This window comes from Octopus bimaculoides, chromosome 3 (genome assembly GCF_046866305.1).
Source record: "Octopus bimaculoides isolate indiv1 chromosome 3, ASM4686630v1, whole genome shotgun sequence".
Lineage (NCBI taxonomy): Eukaryota > Metazoa > Mollusca > Cephalopoda > Octopoda > Octopodidae > Octopus > Octopus bimaculoides.
This window is the reverse complement of record NC_142930.1, coordinates 48,390,578-48,416,162: the sequence shown is the minus strand read 5'-3', so window position 1 is coordinate 48,416,162 and position 25,585 is coordinate 48,390,578. Positions and strand designations below refer to the sequence as shown.

Sequence of the window (25,585 nt, the reverse complement as noted above, 5' to 3'; positions counted from 1 at the left end):
TGTTTACTTAGTGATGCGTACATACATGTAAGTGTGTGTGTGTGCGTGTGTGTGTGTGTGTGTGTGTGTGCATGCATGTGTGTGTACTTGATGATTTCTATTAAGATCATAAATAATATTAAAGAAAATATTAAATATTTTGTTTAAAATGAAATGTTTTTCAATTGCTATATTTTCTCATGTACCACTCATAAAATGTAATTCTGTAGAAATAATTTGGCATCCTTCCACAATTTTCTGATACACCAACACATTCATTACAAATCATTCTGGTACGAAACATTTCTTTTACCCAAGTTAACGTGGCATGTTTGCCAACATTTTACTTCCTTCGTGGCTATAATCCAACTGGAGTATAATTAATAACAGTTAAGTTCCGTCATTCTTTCCATCTGATTGCTGCTTAGCTGTAAGAAACTAAGCATGTAATATTTTCCGGTATGGACCCCGCTAAATGAACTATAGATAAAATGACAGTATGTTTTTCTCCACCTATAACAGAAATTTGAAAATTTCATTTTGATTACTAATGTGATATTTTGTAATGGGAGAAAAATATACTCTTACCTTCAGCATTTTTTTCTGCTAATATCAAAATGAAGTGGGTGTAACTCTCTCTTTTACTCTTTTACTTGTTTCAGTCATTTGACTGTGGCCATGCTGGAGCACTGCCTTTAGTTGAGCAAATCAACCCCAGGACTTATTTTTTGTAAGCCTAGTACTTACTCTATCAGTCACTTTTGCCGAACCGCTAAGTTACGGGGATGTAAACACACCAGCATCAGTTGTCAAGTGATGTTGGGAGAAAAACACAGACACACAAACATACACACACACACATATATATATATATATATATATATATATATATATATACATATATACGACAGGCTTCTTCCAGTTTCCGTCTACCAAATCCACTCACAAGGCTTTGGTCAGCCCGAGGCTATAGTAGAAGACACTTGCCCAAGGTGTCACGCAGTGGGACTGAACCCGATGATTTATAGTTTTATTTCCTTTTTCTGTTTTTGTTAAACAAGATATAAAACCTCCTACCAGAAAACTGCACCCATATAAATAATACCACTTGTGTAATCTTAAAATGTTAAAAATATATAATCCATATAGGATTTTAAGCTTGATTATAATCATATTCATAATTAAGCAAATTATGAAACTTTTGGTTCTTTAATGAGTAAATAATTAAGTAAAAATGCATATTGGATAATTAAAAAGTTATTATAAGATTATATTAAAACCATAATAAAACGTATCTTGGAGTGGCACATTAAATGTTTTGTGATATTAAGTTACATTCTTTTAGTTTCTGATTTCAAACCCAGCTGATTTCAATTTTGCCATTTACCATTTTGGGATTCAATAAAATAAGTACCAATTAGGTACTGATGTAGATTTAAATGACTATATCCTTTCCTCTACAAATTTGTGATAAAATATAAAATAACAATACCAATTCTTTCCACTATAGGAACAAGGCCTACAATTGTGGGGAAAAGAGCAGTTGATTACATTAGTTTAACAAATGAACAGATGTACACTGTAGCAATCCCACTTCTAGAAATTGACTGCTTTTAGGACAGTCATCAGGTATCATGGTTGACTCCGTCAGACTGTTCCAAACTGATCAACCCCACCAAAACCATATTTATTCCTGACCACTCTATGAAGTGTTACTTGAGGTGAAGTTTGTTGTGGACAGATCTGTCAGAGATGACACAAGTTTGCACTTCTCCGGTTACACTACCAAGGACGAGTGCCAGCCTATTGGCAAGCATTGTTGCCAAAATCTTTAACTCTGTATTGAGCAGGGTTATGGGCCTGAAATTTTCAATCACATCCCCTTGTTCACATCCTTTTTCAAAACATTACCACTTCTCAACTAATTCAATTGGAAATGCTTTCAGTCAGATACTAGCTGCAGTAGATAGTTGTCGAGACAGGAGCAAACAAGTCTGGCATGTAGAAATAAGGTTCACAGGGCAGGTCATCCAATCCCAGTGATCTACGCTTTGTACAGCATATCTGCCACTGATTCTGCTGAAAATTGTTTTCTCTTTTTTTTTATTCAGCACTCTATTTCCCTGATCCATAGTGGCACAAAACCATCAAGGTGGGCATCATTATCCCTTCTCTCCAACTATCTCTGGTCCACTGTTCATTGAGAACAGTTTGGCAGGGTGCTACTGGAAAATCATACTCATTTGAAATTGGAGAGCATGTGCCCATCACAGTCCATCATAGACTGAATTCTGGCTTTGTTACTATGCTGTGCTTCCACATGGCCCATCATTGTTCTTACTGTTGCTCATGTTCAGAACCATCAACTTACCATCTGGGTCTCCGAAAAATCATATTTACCTCTAGGTCCAGGCCTTTGTGAAAGAGTATCACTATACTCAGCACTCAATCTAAGTTGACTGAAGGAGACATAGGCTGAATAGTCTTCCAGAAGGAGATCAAGTGATTTCATCTTGGACATCTTGGTTTCACTTATGACTACAATGCTATGGTACAATAACCTGAGGTTATGAAGCAGGTATTCTTGCTTCCATACTAACTCCAGGTCATGCATTTTAATACCGCTCACTTTTAATAAAGCCATTTAAGCAGAAGCAGGAAACAAAAAACAAAAGTGGTGTAGAAAATCACTTACTCTGGTCTTGTGTTTTGGAATCTCTGTCTCATATTTTGAAAATTCTCTACATCATTTAGAAGAAGTTTCCTGAAGGAGTGGCACACTTCTACTGTGGTTCTTATCTGAAGTCTTCTTCATGAGGATTTGGATATGGTTACCTCATCAAGGCCTTCATATGATGTAAAAGTTTTATCTATTGGAGTGTATGTACTCCATCAACTCTTTGTACCATCTTTAGAGAACTGTGTAATTGAGAGGTTTGCAAATGAGTTGATTGTAGCTTTCTCAGCTTTTGTGGCTACTGTTGTTGTTTCTGTTCTCAAGAATTCAACGATGACAACTGTATATTTTTTGTTAGCAAAGTTTACCTCAGACTGCAGTGTCTTATGTATTCTTAATTTTCTAAGTCAACAGGGTATGGTTTGAGGGCAATTTGGCTGCCTTTTCTACTAGGTTATAAAAAAAACTACAAATGAGCCCGCAATGACTCACACTTAAAGATATTAATGACAAAGATAATCATAAACATTGATGAAAAAAGTATTTAGAGAGTTGGAAATTTGTAGCACCCAGAGATAAAGATATGTGAGTTTTTATTACTATACATATAGCTTTTTACAATTATGCATATAGTTTGTACTGGAAATCATAATACCTTCAGCATATAAGGACGGATTGGATAATGTAGTGTTGAGATCCCTGCATACAGGAAAACAAAGAGGATGGTCAGGTCTGGAATGATCTTCATTATTGGTCTGATTTTGGATTAAACAACAATGCTTCTGACTATATTGCATCCTCCGGCACTGTTGAGCAGTATTGACACTTTCAAGAAATGCCTGGGGTTTTTGAGCCTACCTGGTGGCATACTTTATTTCTCCATTATTCAAGCAATCACTAAACACACATACACACACACATGTATATGTACAAGAGTAAGTCAAAAATAGAAACACATGTACTTCACAGGACACACCTTAATTCATGTAAATGAAGTCTTTATCACTAAGAGTGCTCAGTAAAAATTAAAGCTATGACAAAAGTCCATGTGAAAAAGAAAAGGAGGGGAAAATCCAGGAAATAACGATACAAAAAAAAAAAGTGTGTGTGTGTGTGTGTGGTATGTATGAATGAATTATGCATGTATGAGTATGGTAAAATTGTGTTTTATGACTGGATGTCTATATTTGACAGAGAAAACAAGGTTCTCTGTTATAACACTATCTAGGGAAGAACGATAGTAGTGAGATAGGCATGAGAAGTTAGTAGTGTTGGAATAGAGCCAGCAACTTTTGAGAAGCAGAGCCCATTGAAGCAATGTCAGAAGAAGCAGGGATAAAATATTTTGACAGTAAGCCAAAACCTGAAGGTTGTTGGTGAAGGGAGGCTGGATGTTTTTCTCAATGAAATATCTTTGTTCTGAATACTATGAGTTACTGTTTAGCCCCAGGTCAGCCCCAATTAAGCTGACTTATAATCAAAGGCATTCCAGCCATGAACACCCTGTTTTTTCCCTTATGCGCAGAGATCTCAGGACTGCATTATCCAATCTGTCTTTTCCTTAGACATTAGGATGTGATTTGAAAGAGATTTAGCTGCTATTTGCAGTAGGTCAGGCTCAAATGCTTTATTTTTAAAATCCTTTTATCTTTTACTTGTTTCAGTAATTTTACTGTGGCCATGATAGCAAAGGGTATAGTTGAACAAATCAACCCCAATATTTTTTTTTTTTTTTTAAGGTCTGGTACTTAATTTATTGGTCTCTTTTGCTGAAATACTAAGTTATTAGGACATAAACAAAGCAACTTCAGCTTTCAAATGGTATGGGGACAACACAAAGAAACACTTACACCCAAATATATATGTGCACGACAGGCTTCAGCACAGTTTTCATCTATCAAATTCACTCACAAGGCTTTGATCAACCTGGGGCTATAGTATAAGACACTTGCACAAGGTGCTATGCAGGGGACTGAACCTCAAACCATGTAATTGTGAGGCAAATTTCTTAACCACACAGTTAATGCCTGTGCCAGCTTGAAAAACATTATAGTAAATGATCCAGCTTTTATAAAGTGAAGTAAATAAAATGTTTCTCTATTGCTCAGAATGAACAAATCATTGATCTAATTATTTAAGAATTTACCAAGCCATAATTTACTATATTTACAGGCGAAAGTATGGTAAACACAAAGTTATATCATTTGTTCTTATGTATGTTACACCATTGTGGTTGTTTTGGGTGTTCCAAATGCAAATGGATGCTAATGTTTCTGTAGCATAAATGCAGTTAAGTGTTCCTCCGATGATTTGTTGCAGTTAAGCATCTAATTGCACTTGGAATGCCCAATGCAGAGTTTCAAACAATCACAATGGTGAAGCATATGTAGAGACAGGGCCATCTTAAGGTATGGGTAAACTGGGCAGATGCCCAGGAGCCTTACATTTCTAGGGGCCAAATTCTGATATATGCATTTTGTTGCTTGCTGTCAATAAATAAATACAATATGGTGGTGAGCGGGCAGAATCGTTTGCTTGCCAGGAAAAATGCTAAGCAGCATTTTGTTTAACTTTATGTTCTGAGTTCAAATTCCATTGAGGTCAACTTTGCCTTTCATCCTTTTGGAGTCGATAAAATAAGTCCCAGTTGAGCATTGGTGCTGATGTAATTGACTTACTTCCTCCTCTGAACTTGTTGGTCTTGTACCTAAATTTGAAACCAATAAACAAATAAATAAATAAACAGAGTCCAGTGCATCCATTTATCAGGGAGTGGGATGGTTACAATGCTGCTAAGAGGGCCCAGCATTGAGAACAAATGATATAAACTTGTGTTTATCATAAGATCTCCTCCTACACCTGCTCTGTATATCATAACCAGTAATACTACTAAGTACAGTACTATGACTACACTGGAAGTAGATTGGATGATGATACTCTATGTGGAGCTCTAAATTCAACAGTAGCAGTCTAATTGTTCACAAGATTTACTATATAAATAAATAAAAGAAATAAGGCAGTGAGGTGGAAGAACTATTAGCAGGCCGGGCAAAATGCTTAATGGCATTTTTTCTGTCTTTACGTTCTGTAAAATAAGTACCAGTTGAACTCTAGGGTTAATGTAATAGTCTTAACCCGCTCCATTGAACTTGCTGGCCTTGTGCCAAAGTTTGAAACCAATAAATAAAGGAAATGTATGATTTATAGACACAGTAAACTATATATAGTTAATAAGACAAACAATATAAACATCCACTTGTAATTTTACTTTGGTTGAGAAGAATTGATAATCTTTTAAAATGTTATTAGAATTTGGCAGTTAAGATTTGAAACTTTGGTGTATGAATAGAAATATTCCCTCATATCTGAAGCTATCTTAAGAGCATCACACCCACCTGCAAAGAAATGTACAGGCATCACCTACATACATGATCACTGCATAGATTAGCATCTGTCAAGTGTGTGCACACCCATACAGATTTTAGAAGTAACAGCTATTGGAAGTTTCTCGTTGCCTTCTGCCTCTCCCTCTCTTTTTCTCTCTCTCTCACACACACACATTATGCTATTCTTTTACTTGTTTCAGTCATTGAACCATGGCTATGATGGGTGGGATATCCTCTTGAAGGGTTTCGTTGAACAAACTGACTCCAGAACATATATTTAAGTCTGGTACTTATTCTGTTTTTTCTCTTTTGTTGAACTACTAAGTTACAAGAGCATAAAGAGACAAGCACAGGCATGACTGAGTGGTAAGAAGTTTGCTTCCCAACCACATGGTTCTAGTCCCACTGTGTGGCACCTTGGGCCAACCAAAGCCTTGTGAGTGGATTTGGTAGACAGAAATTGAAAGAAGCCCATCATATTATCATCATCGTTTAACGTCCGCTTTCCATGCTAGCATGGGTTGGACGATTTGACTGAGGACTGGTGAAACCGGATGGCTACACCAGGCTCCAATCTGATTTGGCAGAGTTTCTACAGCTGGATGCCCTTCCTAACGCCAACCACTCTGAGAGTGTAGTGGGTGCTTTTACGTGCCACCGGCACGAAGGCCAGTCAGGCGGTACTGGCAACGGCCACGCTCAAATGGTGTATTTTACGTGCCACCTGCACAAGAGCCAGTCCAGGGGCACTGGCAATATATATATATATATATATATATATATATATATATATATATGAGAGTATTGTAGTTTGCTTGAAGCATTGTGTATTGTTTGTAAAGAATAAAAAGTTTAGAATGGTATATCAATGCACTATAGAACAAAAAATGCACTATATACCTGTTGTAACTTGGTTATCTATAGTCCGATGATGTTTCGGAATTAGAATTCCTTCTTCAGGTCTTATTTGCTAGTCCATTTTTTGTTCTATAGTGCATTGATATATATATATATATATATATATATATATATATATATATAATGTGTGTGTATGTATGTATGTACATATTTATATGCTGGTGTGTTTATGTCCCCATAACTTAGCGGTTTGGCAAAGGATACTGATAGAATAAGTACAGGGCTTACAAAGAATAAGTCCTGGGGTTGATTTCTTCAATTTAAAGATCTTTTAAGGTGGTGCCCCAGTATGGTAACAGTCAAATGACTGAAACAAATAAAAGAATAGACTAAACAACAATTGCTACTAGGTGGAAAGGTGGAGAGGCAAATAAAGAGTCATACACACAATAGGCTTCCACAGAGTTTCCGTTTACCAAATTCACTTCCAAGATATTTGCCTCAGGTGCTGTACAGAGTAACAGAACCCAAAACCATGAAATAGTGAAGCAAACTTCTTTCTCGCACAGTCATACCTTTCTTTATATACTATCAACCCATCATCATATTTTATACATTTTCCATGTTTGTATGGGTTGGACAGGTCCACCAAGCAATATATGACTATTTTGTCTTAATCTCTACTTATCTATTTTAGAAAACTTGAGTTAGTTCTTCCGTAGGTTGGAAACACTACCTTGCTCATATCTATTTTTGGAATGGTTTCTATGGCTGGATGCCTTTTCTATTATGTCACTAGTTTAACTATGTCATTGGTGCATTGCTGTCTTTTGTCACATAGGTGATGGACTGAGGAAAGAGTGATAAAAGAGAAACATATTGATAGGAGTGAGGTGGTAATATCAGAGAAAGTAATTACAGAGTCCAAATGAGGTGAGAGAGAGAGAGAGAGAGAGAGAGAGAGAGAGAGAGAGAAAGAGACAGGGAGAGAGAGAGAGAGAGAGAGAGAGAGAGAGAGTCTGGATGAAAGGGAGAAGAGGAGTTAGAAGAAAGAGAGATGGGGATAGAAAGTGTCAGAATGAAAGGGGTTAATGTAGATGGTAATAAAAATGATAAAAGAGAGTGATAGGAGGAGGGAACTAAGGTGGTGAAGTAAAGAAAGAGAAAAAGAAAGAAAGAGAGAGAAAGCATTTGTGTGTATGTGTGTGTGTGTGTGTGTGTTTGGTAGTGAGTGATAGATGAAAGTGTAATGAAGATAGTAGTTGATAGTAATATAATAGTTGGTGGCAGAGAGACCTAATATGAACATAGTTGATGAGGGATCCAAAATAGGTATCAAACAGACCAAATTCCCAACCAATGTCATCATAATCATCATCATCAACATCATAACTTTTTACAACTGTTCCTTTTTTTCCCATTCATGGGTTTTTTTCCAGCAATTTTACTTTTTGTTACCATTTTTGTCATCTTTCTTGTGAGGTTCAGCCTCTTGAAATATGAAATCTGTCTTTACTGCTTCTAAGAAGCTTTTCAAACACCAGAAGGAATCCTTTTTTATGTGTACAGAAAAAAATCCACCAATATTCAGCAAAAATATTCTCTATTACCTGTATTGTCTACAGGCCAGAAAATATCTCTTTTCTACTCTAGGCACAAGGTGCGAAATTTTTGGGGAGGAGGCCAGTCGATTAGATTGACCCCAGTATACAAGTGGTACTTAATCTATCGGCCCTGAAAGGATGAAAGGCAAAGTTGGCCTTGGTGGAATTTGAACTCAAAATGTAAAGACAGACGAAACCCTGCTAAACATTTGACCTGGCAGGCTAATGCTTCTGCCAGCTTGCTGCCTCAGGCCAGAAAATATTCAAAATATTTTTCGACTGAAACAAAATCATCATCATCGTTTAACGTCCGCTTTCCATGCTAGCATGGGTTGGACGATTTGACTGAGGACTGGTGAAACCGGATGGCAACACCAGGCTCCAGTCTGATTTGGCAGAGTTTCTACAGCTGGATGCCCTTCCTAACGCCAACCACTCAGAGAGTGTAGTGGGTGCTTTTACGTGTCACCCGCACGAAAACGGCCACGCTCGAAATGGTGTCTTTTATGTGCCACCCGCACAAGCCAGTCCAGGGGCACTGGCAACGATCTCGCTCGAAAATCCTACAGGAGCCAGTCAGGTGGTACTGGCAACGGCCACGCTCAAAATGGTGCATCTCATGTGCCACCCGCACAAGAACCAGTCCAGGGGCACTGGCAACGATCTTACTTGGCTTGCCGGGTCTTCTCACGCACAGCCCATTTCCAAATATTCCTTTAAAACTCAGGAAATATTAAAATGAATCAGTAAGACATCAATTACAGCATTTTTCATAAGTTGTAGGCAATTATATTGTTTTGGTTATTACTAACGAGTCTTATATTTATAAAAACAGTGTAACCTGTTATGACTTAGATATGCGTCAATAATTTAATACTTAAATTAATTGTCTATATATTTAAGCACACACACACATGTACATGCAGAGTTCCAAAAATATTAAAACACCTTTTTAGCTTTACTTTATATGTTATAAATTTATTTATGTTTAAAAAAAAAAAAAACAACAAATAGATGCCAAACAAACGGATTAAAACCTAAGCTTTATCAAGGGTTATTAATTATACACCACTAATCCAGAATTCCACAAATTCCAAAATCAATATTTAAAACACATGTGGTTTACTGGGAACTGCTTTTTAAGGGTGGAGAGTGATACTTTAAAGGGAGACAATTACTTCTAGGTTTATTTTTTTTTCTTATGTTGAAGAATCATTATTGAAGAGTGAAGAGCATACATATATTTCTATAGAATACTTTTATTTATTTTTTTCTCATTTCCAAAATTTGCATATAAGTACAATTATGAATGCCCATATCATTTCTTGCTATCCACTACTTGTTCTCTTGCTTCTCAAAGGTTTTGCTCTGGCACTCCACCATCTTCCAAGATACTCTCGCCCACCCTTATATAAATGTGGGGTAGCCATGTATTTTCTCTATAGCAAAACATCGCTTACCCTTGGAACAAAATCACCTTTCCACTCTCTCAACCCTGACCCCACTCTTAATTGTGAGAAATTTTCCCTTTTTTGTTCTTTCCTATCTTGCAAGTTACTTGGCAACCTCCTCACCCACACCACCACTAGTGCTGGTGGCACAAAAAAAAAAAAAAAGCACCCAGTACACTCTGTAAAGTGGCTTGTATTAGGAAAAGCATCCAGGTGTAGAAACCTTACTAAAACTGACATGAATTACGATGCATCCCTGTGGATCACTGGATCCTCTCAAACTATCCAGTCCATGCTAGCATGGAGAACAGAATTAAATGATGATGATGAATGAGGGAGAGGAACATTATTGTTAAAATTCACAGTGGCTGAAAGAAGGCATTAACACTAAGGTAGAAAAGTAATAAACATATCCTGATTAGGATAATATGTCATGCACTGGTGATGACACTGAACATCTGAATTTCCATTTGACTTTTTTTTTTTGTTGCTTTCGTGGATTCCTGTGACTCTCTGTTGTCATTCAATTCCTATATTATGAATTCGAACTGGGAGCTTGAGTCATAGTGGATCTTTCATTAGCTAATTACACAACCATGGATGCCACCTCTATGAATGTGCTGCAGTTACTCTTTTGATAGAGTTTGGTGATCCTGACCGTTGATCTTATAGAGTTCTTCTGCTCAGCATCAACATAAGAAACATAATTGGATCAGTTGAGCTCTTCTGCTACCTCTTCACGATTCACTATGTTGCAGTCCCATGACTTCACCACATCCCGGGCAGGGTGGCTGAATAGGTGCTATGCCTTGCCAAAAGGCAGCCCATAACTATGCACAAGATAAATAACAATATTGAGCGAGGGAGGAATTTTGTATGTAACAGTTCAGTTTGTAAATGCACTCTTTTAAAGAGAATTATATATTTTCATCTCTAAATTTTATAACTGTGTGCTCACTATAAAATACCTATCATACAAGTAGTTTGATTTAAATTGATGAATAGGCTAGATAGTTTATAATTGTACATCAAGAGTACTAAACCTATTCTATGCTTTCTGCATGCCACTGTCGGCCTCATTCCCTATAAGTCTGCTCAATTATAACATGATCCAGGTTACTCATTAATAACTACAAAAAAGATTACTAACTGGCAGAGAGCCACCACTTTTTGTACTTAACTTAGCTGATCATTTCATTGACCTTGGGAGGATGAAAGACAAAGTGACCCTGGCAGATTTGAACATACAATGTAAAGGAATTTATAAGCTATCACAGCAGTCATGTTCAAAGTCATAGTAATGTGTTGCATTGTGTGTATTTGTGCATGTGCATGTGTGTGTGTGGGGGGGTGGGGTGTGTGTGTGTATGTGTGTGTATGTATGTGTAAGAGAGAGAGAGAGAGAGACAGAGACAGACAAACAGAGAAAGAATGAGAGAAAGAATAAGAGAAAGAGAGAGATGGAGAGAGACTAGTGAAATTTCTTCCTCATGCACAAAAATAAATGAACAAATAAATACTAATTATCTACTGACTATTTCTAATTTTATATAATCAGAATGATTTATAATTTTCTTTGTTCAAGAATGAGTATTAATAAAGCAGACAAAATACATTTTAAAGTGAAAAGTAACCAGTATCAGGCTTATATGTATTTATATAAGCTACTGAATGTGGACTCTTCTTTCACTAATTACCTCTGTTATAATATCTTTTATCTTTTACTTGTTTTAGTCATTTGACTGTGGCCATATTGAGGTACTGCCCTGAAGGGTTTTAGTGAAACAAATTGACGTGAGGACTTATTTTTTTTTAAAGCCTAATACTTATTCTATCAATATCTTTTGCCGAACTGCGAAGTTACAGGGATGTGTGTATGTGTGTGTGTGTGTGTGTGTGTGTGTGTGTGTGTGTGTGTGTGTGTGTGTGTGTGTGTGTATAGTTGAAATTTATAGAAAAACAAAAGACAAAGACAGGTGTATGAACATGTGAATGCAACTATGACCAAATAAATAATGTAAACTACATTCCTAGTCTTTCTTCATTGCTTTTCATCGATACCAGTCTAACATGACTAACATGATCTGCTACACCTGAAAACTTACATTCATCCCTCAACATACCATTCCACTACACATTCAGCCGTAGAAACCATGATTAAACAGACTATGGAATCTGGTGCAACCTTGGCTTTGCTACCTCCTGTCAAGCACCTAACCTGTACTAGCATGGAAAACAGATATTAAATGAAGATGATGATGATGTCTATATGTATATGTGTATGTCTTTGTGTGTGGATGTTACTGTCTCTTTGACATGGTGTGATAGTTGAAAATGACTGTCACTGTAATGCTAGTGATGTCCTACATTTCCAATATTCTGTGGTATTCTTGTCACGAGGAAATATTACCTTATTTCTGTTATATTGCAACAGAAAAGGCGTTCAGCCACTGAAAATTCATCTTAGCAAATTCCATCAGACCTGTGCAAGCATGGAAAAGAGTACACTAAAACACTGATGATTGTTGTAGACACAAATCCTCACCAAGTTGCTCAGACTCTTTATTTTACATTCAAAGACATATAACTATATATAGTTCATGCAGTAAACGAACATTTTTCTTTAAAGATTCTCAGAAAATTCAAGCAAGTACTGATGACCTTTGCAAGTTTTCTTAGACACATGATTGATATTCAACCTGAATACCTGCATTTGCATATCTGTAGCCAAGCATTGGTGGGATGATTACATCAATATTTGAGTGTAGAGTTTGAGATCAAAAGAATATCAGATCTCAACCATACAGGTATAGTGATGGTCTAAATAACACAAGAGAGAATTATAAACATATTAAATATTTTTCTTCTGACATTATATTTAATATATTCAGAATTTCCCATGTGTAAATAATAAGATTTACAGAGTCATCTACATAAGGAAGTCATTATAGTTTTGAAATACATGTCAGTATTTTCTTTAATGACGTTGACTCATATATTTACTCAACATAAAATATGATAAAAATATGTAATTAGTTGCTCTAAATATAAGTGGTCTGAAATTGATACAATTACTGGTTATTCTGAAAAAAGTATTCTTCTGGATTATAGCAACCATTTATATTTATTTCATGCTTGAAATCATGTAAAAATTTATAATGTACATACTTAGAAGCATTAAGTTTTTAAGTAGAAAATAGCTTAACTAAATAGTGTAATTTTAAAAATTCATGAAAAATGATGTTCTTAAGTTTAGCATTTTGTAAAAGTATGATTTAATTAACCTCTAACATAAAAATTACATTAGTTGCAAGTGTTTCGTATAACAAAATATAATCCCTTTATAGTGTAGCTGTGTTGTGAAAAAGGATGGCTATTTTAATTAAAAAACAAAACAAAAGGTAAATTAAAGGTGTGTCACAGGCTACAATTTCTGAGAAAAAGTAGGTAATCAAACATCAGTGGGGAGTATGATGAAGTGATGTTCATGCCTCAGGTAATATTAAACAAAATGGAAATTTATGAAAATTAAAGTAATTCTAATAATTGTTGCATTATAAAAACAAAATCAAGATTTTAATTTAAATATATTTTTCAATACTTACTCATTTGCAATTACAATAATGGTTTATTAAAGTGATTCTAATTTGTCATTATTACTTACATAAAATGTCAAACAGACTAAATATGTGGCCCATCTGGCTAAAAAGTTTGTTTTGCAATATGAGGTCTTGGGTTTGATGTTGGTCAAAGGTCTTTCACCTTGGTTTTGGGTCACTCTAAGCCTTGTGAGTGAAATTGAACAGATGTAAACTGTGTTGACACCTCTTGGATAAACTGTACCAGTAATTCAAAGGTACAGTCTTGTTACACACTGTGCCATACTGATTCTGCCAGAAAATTATGTTAAGGGTACATGTATTTGAGGAATATGCAACTACTTACATGTCAATACAGGGTAACACAGATGACCAAATAATCGGATTACTCATTGTTGAAACAAAAAAAAAAAAAAATTCCATTTACAACACACACACATACATGCGCATGCGTGTACACATACACACTTAACCAAATTTAGCTCATGAATATACAGACACTACGCATTTCAAGAAAATGGCAACTACTATACTATGACTGCTATTTTGGAAGAAGACTTACAAAAACTAAGATTACCTTTGACAGGAACCATATATTTATTTTTGTTACAGAGGCAAGATTTCATCATAAAAGTTAAGTTTTCATTTCAGAGCAATAAAATACCTAAGTCTTGAACAGCTATTCACTTATTAAAAGCGCTAATATGCCCTACACAAGAATGTCCTACTCAACACACACACATGCGCATGTGTGCACATAAAATAAAAATAGATACTTTCAGCCAGCCATTACAAAAAAGAATGTAAAAACTGGTTAAACCTTCATTAATTAATATTAGGCAATCTTTGGTTCACTCCTCAGCTGTATTTCCTTCTGTTCTGTAATTATAATGTTCTTTGCTTCATTGAATTAATTTACTCAAACTATGTTTATCTAAACTCACTTGATACATCTATCCTTACATCCTCTCATCAGTCCCAATGCATCTTGATCCCCAAACCTTATACTAAATAATACCTAACCATTCTTTCCTGGAACTGCTTTTCTTAAGAATAACACTTCCTGTCTAAATACTTTCCATAATCACACAACCTTTCCTAATTATCTTTATTTCAGTCAAGAAAAAGCCTGCCCTTCCTATCTTGAATAATAATTAGGCACATGTTCATAAAGGTTATATTCAACTTGGTATTTCAAAGTGGAGATAATTTAACCCCTTGGCATTCAAGTTATTCTGTCAAATGTGATGCTTAATTCACAGTCTTTGAATTAATCATGCATTATCTTGTAGTTCCAAGATTTCAATGAAGTGAATGTTTATTTTTAGAATGTCATCATAGCATAAGTGTGAGAGGCTGGATCCAGCCAGTTTGAACATAAAACACGGAGAATATTTAGTTCAGATATGGCCAGTTTAAATGTTAAAGGGTTAAAGGAGTTCAAAGTTGCCTCACTCAAGGTGTATGGCTCGGTGGTCAGAGCATCAGGCTCACAATCATGAAGTTGTGAGTTTGATTCTTCGACCAGGCTGTGTGTTGTGTTCTTGAGCAAGAAACTTTATTTCATGTTGCTACAGTTGATACAGTTGCAGAAATGAGTTGCAACGTTACTGGTGTCAAGCTGTATTGACCTTTGCCTTTCCCTTGGATAACATCGGTGGTGGGGAGAAGGGAGGCTGGTATGCATGGGAAACTGCTACTCTTCTGTAAACAATCCTCCCCAGACTTGTCTCTCAGAGGGGAACTTTCTAGGTGCAATCCCACGGTCGTTCATGACCAAAGGGGGTCCTTTGAATTAATTATGCATTATCTTGTAGCTCCAAGATTTCAATGAAGTGAATGTTTATTCTTAGAATGTCATTGTAGTATAAGTCTGAGAGGCTGGATCCAGCCAGTTTGAACATAAACCAGGTAGAGTATTTGATCCAGATATGGCCAGTTTAAATTCTAAAGGGTTAAAGGAGTTCAAAGTTGCCACAGCATTTGAAAAGATCTTTCAGCTCGATGGGAAAAAGAAAACGGTATTACATCCAGCACCAGTTTAGATGCAGGAAGTGTAGCATGCAAGTTAGCCAATCTCTTAGACTGTAGTTTACCTCAAGCTTTAATTTTAATGACTGGTGAAATGTGTGAGCTGAACCTAATTTCTGATCATTATCAAAGTGATAAGGAAAAATGTAAACATATGAATAAATTTTAATAAACTTATACATTAAATTTTAATATAAACCCACACTGAACACAACACACATGTTCACAATTTTTGTCCCAAGTAAAGGCTTATAGTGTTGTGCATCATTTATATAGCTATGCACACACACACACACAGTTATTAACGAGGGCAAAATAAGCTCTCTGTTAATACAAATTTGTGGCTAGCATAATTTTTAGATTAGTAAAGAATTTCACGTATGCTTATAGCAGGGTCCAAGGTTATAGTACATCACTATTCTATATTGTAAATCCATGGTTGTATTCCCAGTTAGACTGGTCTTTTACACAAAGTGATATAGAAAACAAAATGTAAATAGTGGTCATTACATATTCTTTTATTGTAATAAATTTGACTTACAGCCATTTCCAATAGTCATTGTTGGTTCCTTCATTGATTGGTTTACTCAACTGGCCTATTGATTGGTTGAGAAAAGTTGAATGACCTTAAAGAACCAATACTATCTTCGTCAGAGTCAAAGTATTCTGACTCATGAAGATAGCATTAGTTCAACTTTTCTCTCAGAAAGAGTTGTAAATCATATTAACAACAATAAAGGGATATGTATTGACCATTGTTTATACCTTGTCTCATATATGTGTGTGTGTGTGTGTGTGTGTGTGTGTGTGTAGGTATGCTATTCTGATTATATGTCTGTGCACACGTTTGAATGTGGTGTGTGCCAGAGGGCTTGCAAATCCAATGGGGGTCTTAAAAGACATGTTAGGATCCACAATGAGCAGAACTTACCTGCAGGTATTAGTAGTACAAATCAGAGGTGCAATCTGTGTGGGTGTTTTTTCAAAACATTGTCTGGTTTAAAAAGCCACATCAGACGCCATGAATGGGGTAAGATGTAGGTGCAGGAGGTGGTCAAACTCTGTGTAAGGAGTAGACAACCACCATGTATGTATGTATGTATGTATGTATGTATGTATATATATTGCTGTATTTCGGGATGGTCATTTTATTTATAATTATTTATTGTTTTTGCCAAATAAACACATGCACTATATATATATTTTTCTTCACTCGTTTTTTAGTTATTTTATTATTTTAATGCCTGTCCATTATCCAGAAATCTTTCTCAGAGAATGGAGTAAGTGGAGCAAGAACACTCATGGAAATGAAAAGTGTTGCTGAAGAGGTCACAGACGTGTGACGAAAGATTTCAGGACAATGGACAGGCGTTAAAATAATAAAATAACAGTAATAAACAAGTGAGGAAAAAAAATATAGTGCGTGTTTTTATTTGATAAAATAAATAAATAAATAAAACGACCATCCCGAAATACAACAATATCTGTTTTGACACAGTTTCATATTAGGAATCTTGCAAAATGAATTGATATGTGTGTGTGTGTGTGTGTGTGTGTGTGTGTGTGTGTGTGTGTGTGTGTGTGTGTGTGTGTGTGTGTGTGTATATATGTGTGTATATCGAGGGTATGAGAGATATTGGTGTCAAGAAGACCCAAAAGGTGCCGGGTAACGCTAAGTAAATGCTATGGCTAGACCATGGTTAAGCTCCAGGTTCGATAATGATACGAATGAGGAGTCCTACATGGGTCATGAATTAGCATGCATATATATAAATTGACAGAATGAGATAAAAAATCCAAGGCTGTAAATAGTTTTCAGAACATTTATAAAGAAAATGTCTTACAGCTGTTTCTGGGATATTTTATATATCCCCTCAACAAAGACTGTGCGAGAAAATGTTTGAGCATTAATTATTGTAGAGAAGGTATGAAATACAGAGGAAAGTAAGAGAATGAAAATAGAAATGAGATACATAAGGATATTGTATTTGCAGTTCCATTATTCAAGTAGAGAAAAGCTGAACATTAGAAGCATCAGTTGTGGCGTGCAAGAGAGACGATTGTGCTGGTATGGACATGTGGTGAGAATGGATGAGGATAGCTGTGTGAAAAAGTGCCACACCCTAACAGTTGAGGGAACCCGTGGAAGAGGTAGGCCCAGGAAGACCTGGGCTGAGGTGGTGAGGCAAGACCTTCGTACATTGGGCCTCACCGAGGCGATGACTACTGACCGAGACCTTTAGAAATGTGCTGTGCATGAGAAGACCCGGCAAGCCAAGTAAGATCGTTGCCAGTGCCCCTGGACTGGTTCTTGTGCGGATGGCACATGAGATGCACCATTTTGAGCGTGGCCGTTGCCAGTACCGCCTGACTGGCTCCCGTAGGATTTTCGAGCGAGATCGTTGCCAGTGCCCCTGGACTGGCTTGTGCGGGTGGCACATAAAAGACACCATTTCGAGCGTGGCTGTTTTCGTGCGGGTGACACGTAAAAGCACCCACTACACTCTCTGAGTGGTTGGCGTTGGGAAGGGCATCCAGCTGTAGAAACTCTGCCAAATTAGACTGGAGCCTGGTGTTGCCATCCGGTTTCACCAGTCCTCAGTCAAATCGTCCAACCCATGCTAGCATGGAAGGCGGACGTTAAACGATGATGATGATGATGATGATGAATGGTGTATATAAGTGGTGAGGAAGTTTCCTGTACCTCGTGTGTGAGTTCCAATGGTAGTTATATTAGTCCATTCTAAACATAGAGCCTTGTAAACAGTGTTGTCCAATTGAGGGTTTTTTTTTGGTGTGAATTAAAATTTGGGAATGTGTTTGTAATATTATTAATGGATAGATGGTAGGAGGAGAGATGTGTATGATTAGAAAGAGGAGATAGGTGAAATCAAAAACAGGAAGAGAGAATGGGAGGAAAAAAGAGAAAGAGAAAAAGGAAAGGAGACAAAAAAAAAATGAAGAAAGAGGGAACGAAATGAGAGAGGGTGTGTTAGCTAGTGGTCAGGATAAAATGATAGGAGGAAGGGAGAGGTGAGGGGAGAGAGATGAAGAGACATGAGGGTTAAGGAGTAAAAGAGTGTGAGGTATGTAAGTAGGGGTGGTCCAATAGAGCTGTATTAAAAGATGGGTATAGAAAAGGTAGAGAGAAGGTAAGGGTGGTGTGTTATGTAAGTGGGTATTTAGTTTTGGTAGAAAAAATTGAGATGGAATGAGAATATAAAGAATGAAGAATATAAGTCAAGTTGCTATAAATAGACATGTGTGATAGGTTAGTAATAAATAAGAAAAGAAAGAAAGAATGTATATCTGTGAATATGTATACTCACATACATATCCATACATATATATATATATAGACGTATACATACTTCAACACATACATATGCATACAAACTCATGCATGTTCACATGCATTCACACACTCATTTGTATCTATTTTTGTATGTATAAAGTTTTGCCAATTTAAACACACATAAACACACACACATGCACGTATAATCATATGTATCTGTGTATATACATGCATGCACACACACACACACACACACACAGAGGCACATATGTGTACATATATATATTTATATATACCCACATACAAATCCATACTTATATAAAATATCTATACATATACTCATACATGTACCCGTTTACATGCTCATATATGTACACACACACATACACACACACACATATATATATATATATATATATATATATATATATATATATATATATATATATATATATATATATACACTCATATATACATATACTCATACATACATGTATATTCATATACACACACACATATAATTAAATGATTGTGATCCTAAAGTAAGAATGGGGGAGTTAGATAAGGATTAGAATTTAAAATGGAGATTCATAAGGTTGTTGGGGATTACCTATGGGGTATTGTGGAAACATGCTGTGTGGTTATTTAGGCATTTATGTATGTATGTGTGTATATATATATTATATATATATGAGGGTGGGCTGAAAAGTTCATAAGCTGATTATGAAGGAGTGATGCTAGAGCTATGAAATTTTGCATGCATTAATTTCAACTCTTCTTATCAATACCTGTGTTGTTTCTTTCCAGGTAAACTGACACCTCACTGTTCAACGAAGACTTCAAAAGTAACTTGTAGCAACTTCTCTAGAAAATAAGCAAAATTTGACATCATGGTGTTATCAAGTACCTACAAAAAAAGTGTTTAGCCCCCAATAACATTCATGCTGACATGGTTACCGCATTAGGAGATAATGCTCCAGCTTTATCAACAGTGCAAAATTGGGCAACTGAATTTAAGAGGGGAAGGGAAGTCCCTTGAAGATGACCCAAAGTCTGCAACTGCTACCACTGAGGAAACATTAATAGTGTTCACCACATGTTGAAAAGTTCATAGGCTGACTATGAAGGAATGACGCTAGAGATAACCCAAGGTCTGGATGTCCTGCAAAACGGCCATCACTGAGAAAACATTGATCGTGTTCACCACATACTGATGGATGAGAGGTGATTGACTATAACTCAAATAACCAATGCTATTAGCATATCTTGTGAGAGAGTTGAGAATATTCTGCACATGATGAACGTTTCTGCTCAGTGGGTTCCATGTCTGCTGACACCTGATCAAAAGTGCACAGGGTTGATCACATCACAGAAAAATCTGACATTGTTTGAGGCAGATCCAGTTGGTTTCTATGAACATTTCCTAAGCCAGGTTACGTGTTGGTTTATTGACTATCTTCAAAAGGGCCACACTATCAATGAAGAGCACTATGCCAACTTGCTGGGGCTGTTATGAAAGGCTATCAAGACCAAATGCCTAGAAAAACTTACAAAAGGGGTTTTGTTTTATCAAGATAATACTTCAGCCCACAAGTTCTTGCCTTCAATCATTGCTGTGCATGACTGTTGATCACCCTCCCTATTTTCCTTATTTCTCTCCATCTGATTATCATCTGTTCCTCAACATGAAAAAAAGAACTAGGCTGGGAACCAGTATAGCAGTGGTAATGATGTTATATCTGCTCGTTTTTCAACCAATATGATGAAAGCTTTTTCACCAGTGGGACCCATGCACTGCAACACTGATGGAATAAGTATGTGGACTGCAAGCGGGACTATGTTGAAAAATAAAACTTATTTGGTCACATTCCATGAGAATATCTTGATTAGCCAATGAACTTTTTATCTGACCCTCGTATATATATATATTGTTTGTAAAAAAACATAAAACCAAAAGAAGAAGCACACTCTAAGATGTAAAGCAGTATATATTAAAAATGTGGAAGGCCGGTTTATGGGATTACCTTAGGTTTCCTGTCCATAAAGGGTTTAGCTTTATGGCGTATCGTGAGATCCCCAAGACCTCTTTAAAAAATGCCTTTTTTAAGAGGTCTTGGGCCACACACACACACACACTTATATAGTAGAATAGGAAATAAAAAGTCCTTGGTACAACATAATATATTTGAAAAAATGAATAGAAATGGCTTTTCTAATAACTTTTCCACTTTAATAATCAGATGTTTATAAGTTAAGTGTTTACATCTAATAAATTGACAGAATGAGATAAAATTTTTAATGTGGAAAGATTATCAGAAAAACCAATTCTATTCATTTACTCAAACACACACACACACACACACACACACACACACACACACATATATATATATATATATATATATATATATATATATATATATATATATATATATCATCATCATCATCATCGTTTAACGTCCGCTTTCCATGCTAGCATGGGTTGGACGATTTGACTGAGGACTGGTGAAGCCGGATGGCAACACCAGGCTCCAGTCTGATACATACATACATACACACATATATATATATGCACATATGCACACACACATGCTTTCTTAGGTATATCAGTGAGTTGGCAGTGTCAGAAACAACATAGCAACTGTGGAATATTTTCAGTTTTGGAAAACAATTTCTAAGAAATGTGTGGGTGCAGAATTATAACTTCTTCATGCAGTTTACTTTGACTAGGTATCTCAAAGAGATTTATTTGAATTATATTCAAAAAGGACAGTTTCTATAATTACACTTGAATTTCATGCAATAACGGAATAGATGAAAAAGGGTAGATCTAAAAAAATGACGGAAGATCTTCACAGGAGGTAATAAAATGGCACCCCAAGTAGCTCATCCTCAAATTTGTTAGATAAGATATTTCAGAAATCTAGATTTACTTCAAAAATATCATAGATGTTATATAAATTAGACCTCTCAGTGAGAGCCTTCAAGTGGTTTCAAAAAGCCATTTATTAACTTTAATTTGAAATACCTAGAGTAATTAAGAAAACTGTTTTTTGCTTTTTAAAATTTTTGTTTCATAGTGAAATTAGAGAATAACATGTAACAACTAATAAATTTGTAGGATAACGACGAAACTAGAAGAAAAGAACAAAAAAATTTAATAAAAGAAAGCAAAAGAGAAGAAAAGTTTGGCATGTGGTTTTAGTTTTAAAAAGATAAGGTATCTAGTATTTTTTTTTTTTCTAGGAAGGTTAGAATGTTCTGTTATAATAATTGGTTAAAAGAAGATAAAAGTTCATTCTTATATGTTTAATTTAGATCTTGTTTACATGATTTCACTGACTTGATATATATAAAAAAAAAAGATAGAAAACTGACTGGATTATAATGAAAGCTAGCATAGCACTTGTCAAAATGGAGATTATTTAAGTATGGAATAAATAATGGAAACATAAATTTTAGATAAAATTTAGAGATATAGATAGCATTCATTGCCACACAATGGTAAAAAGTACCAGCATTAAAAATATTACTGTATCTATCTCAATTATCTCTCATTATACATTTTTACTTTCTTTCTCTGTTTGATTACAACTTCCTCAGTCATCTATCACAAAATACGTTCAGAATTTCTTTCTTGTTCTTTCTCCTTACTGTATCTTCCTCAGCCATATCCCCCTCTCTCTCTCTCTCTCTAGAGAGAGAGAGAGAGAGAGAGAGAGAGAAAGAGCATATGTCTGTAGTGTGCATTTGTGATTAATTTCATGAAAAAGCTAGAAATGTTATTTGTGGAGAGAATTAGCAGATGACATACACAGCTCCATTTATAGTCCCTGGAAAATGGTTAAGAAGACAGAGCCATTTCTTATGAGATACAGAAACAATAAGGATGTCTTTTTAAAATTATGCAAAAAATGTTTGAATCATAATAGACAAAAAATGTACATATATTATTGATGAGATGCAACCTGTCTTCTTTTTAATAAAAAAATGATGGATCTGATTGTCTTCTAAGGGTTAGAAAGCCTCTTACCTTACACCATAGATTAAATCAAAATACTGCCGATTAAACAGGGATGTTGTTCAGTAAAAAGTTTTAAACAAGATTCAATTAAAGATACTTTTTACACCCAAGTTTGATATAAAGTAATAATTTGTTTACTTGTATTCTATAATCTCAGCCAAATACTCTCTTAATGATTGTAAAAATAACATATTTTGGACACAACAGTAGTATAATTAACAAAAAACAAATTGTGCTAAGGTGAGAATTTTCATCAAGTTAAGTAAATAAATTACTTAATAACAATCATACAAAAAGAAAGACAAAAATAAATCAAATTACAATAGTTCATTAGTGATTCTAAATTCTGAGCTATTGTTTGAGAAATAAACAAAACATCAAATCACAGAAAAAGTTATACTTAAATTCTCTGTCTAACTTGACTGACTCAGACTTTAAGTGGAGACTGTTTTTACAGGAGATAAGTTATTTAGTGCAAATTGACAGTTGTATCTGTGCAACTAGTGCTAATAGCTGAGTTTTGGGAGCTTGTCACTTCACAAAACAATTTTTATCAAAATAACTAGTATTTGCTATCACTAAAATCTTCTTGCATCCTTAATAAGATATTAATCTTGTTTAACTTTAATTCTAATTTTAGCTACTTTATCAAGTCAAACGAATCAAGTTAAGAACGATTTAGCTAAAAATTCAAGATAAGATTAGAATTTTATCAATTGCAGGCTCACAAGCAGAAACATATGTTAGCTCTTTATTGTTCGTGAATCACAAGTTTTTCATTTTCATTTGTAGCATACCACTCTCTTATATTTGGCAAACCAATTTTTATAATGTGCATAAGACTTTTTTTATCTATGAGAAATATTTGTATATGTTAAAGAAATGAGAAGAAACAGGGTGGTAGTATGTTTAGCTAACAAATACTGATTGAAAAATTTGCTGTGGCTTCAATATATTTGAGAAAAATATGAGAAAAATAAATTTAAAAAAATGATCAGCATGAAGTGTGATAGTTATTCCAATATGTTTGTAGGAACTTGGCCAGTTTATACAATTTTGAAATTATATAACATCTATGATTCTCTATTTCTTTTTCATCACCCTAAATCTTTCTGCTTAGGCACCATGCTAAATTCTGAGCAGGTTTTTATTTATGGTTTTCAGTTGCTGAATGGGTATTGATGCTAATGTTTTGGTTAAAGAAAATCTTGAGTTGTATCTCATAACTAGCACAAGGTCATATGCCAGGAAATATATGAAACATTAAATGTTTGTATGAGTCATTAAACATGATTATAATTTTTGTTGGGATCATATGAAGTATTATAGTTCTCAGAACAAGATAAGAAAAAGACAGCTCCACAAACACACTAAAATGCCAAATGATAAGATCATGGAGATGTTAACACCATGCCTAAGAATGACTAATTTCCAAATCAATAATGAGATTTGCCAACAATTAAGAAGGATAACTATGGGCACAACATTATTAGGAGCAACAGCAAATGTCTAGATTAGCTGTGTTAAGTACAATACTGAAACTTGCAGCTTTGTTAACTTATAGCAAACGTTAAAAGGATAGCCACATTTTTGTAAACCTCATGAACTCACTATGCACATCAATACAATTTACCCAAGGAAGACAACAGCAACAAATAGAAGCAAGACTTACTATATCAAAACTATGGTACTAACTACAACATTCTTTAAAAAACCTCTATGCAGCTATTTAAGCAACTATATCTCTCAAATCATACCCTACACCTTAACAAGCAACTAATACATTACATGATGTGGTTCTAGATGCATACTGCCTGAAAAAAAGATGGAACAGTTACAGGTGGAACATCTTTGACCATAGTTCTGTGCAATGAGGATTGACCAAGGAGATACACAATAACGACTTAAACTATGAATCTTAACAGCTATAAGCTGTAAAAAAAAAATTGTCAAATGCCAATAACACTGGCTAAACACCAATATATCTGCACTAACATATTAGCTTATACAGAAAAAATGAGTTACCTCAAAAGTGCATCCCTCCTTATTGAAAGAGATTGTCTGAAAACAATTTAGAGAGTATCTAACACAAATAATATCATAGTTGTGTTCTAAAGTAACACCACATTTTTCAGATTCCCTACCAAAGTTAAATTTACCCAGGAACAGCTAGAACATAAGAAATGCATAAAGAACATTCATCCATTTGTAGCAGGTCGTTTAAGAAACTGGGAATCGCAGGAGGTCAGAATAGAGAAACTTAGTAAAACCTTAATGAAAGAAGAAATATCTAAGTAAGGAGTGACCGAACATATCTAGGGCAAAAAACGAAATCATATACTGTTACATGGCTACCCTTGTTGGAAAAGGAGAGAGAGAAAGGAGAGTGAAAGGGAAAGGGTGGTGAAGATGTGTATAGATTAAAGGTAAATTGGTTTCAAATTTTGACACAAGACCAGCTGGTGAAAAGTAAATTAAAATGTTCTGGTATTAAGCGCAGGTTTTTAATGTTGTACATTCAATTTCAAGGATGAATTTATTTCAAGTCTTTTCTTAAATTTATAAACAGATTTAAGACACTTTTAATTTTAATCTTCACCAGGTAGTCAGTTAGACATTAAAAGTGTCCCAGGTACCATAAAGTTGAGGGCAGCATTATCTTCTTTCATCTTCCTATTCAA

General features: G+C 35.2%; 2 protein-coding genes across 7 annotated transcripts in view; one reads left to right on the top strand and one right to left on the bottom strand.

Moving 5' to 3' along the window:
• LOC106878127 (cilia- and flagella-associated protein 300) overlaps window positions 1-25,585 on the bottom strand; it is a 204,188-nt gene that overhangs the window by 63,304 nt on the left and 115,299 nt on the right. Inside the window, exon 7 of one of the 6 annotated variants that reach the window (XM_089348942.1) lies at window positions 5,247-5,363. The exons of the other annotated variants lie outside the window; for them this stretch is intronic. Within the exon in view, the coding sequence (XP_089205068.1) occupies window positions 5,331-5,363 (33 nt within the window). The 3' untranslated portion in view covers window positions 5,247-5,330. Of the gene's footprint in view, window positions 1-5,246; window positions 5,364-25,585 lie in introns of those variants that run through there. 6 annotated transcript variants of the gene reach the window in all.
• Window positions 1-25,585, top strand: part of LOC106878126 (uncharacterized) — a 73,527-nt gene that overhangs the window by 25,344 nt on the left and 22,598 nt on the right. The window lies entirely within an intron of this gene.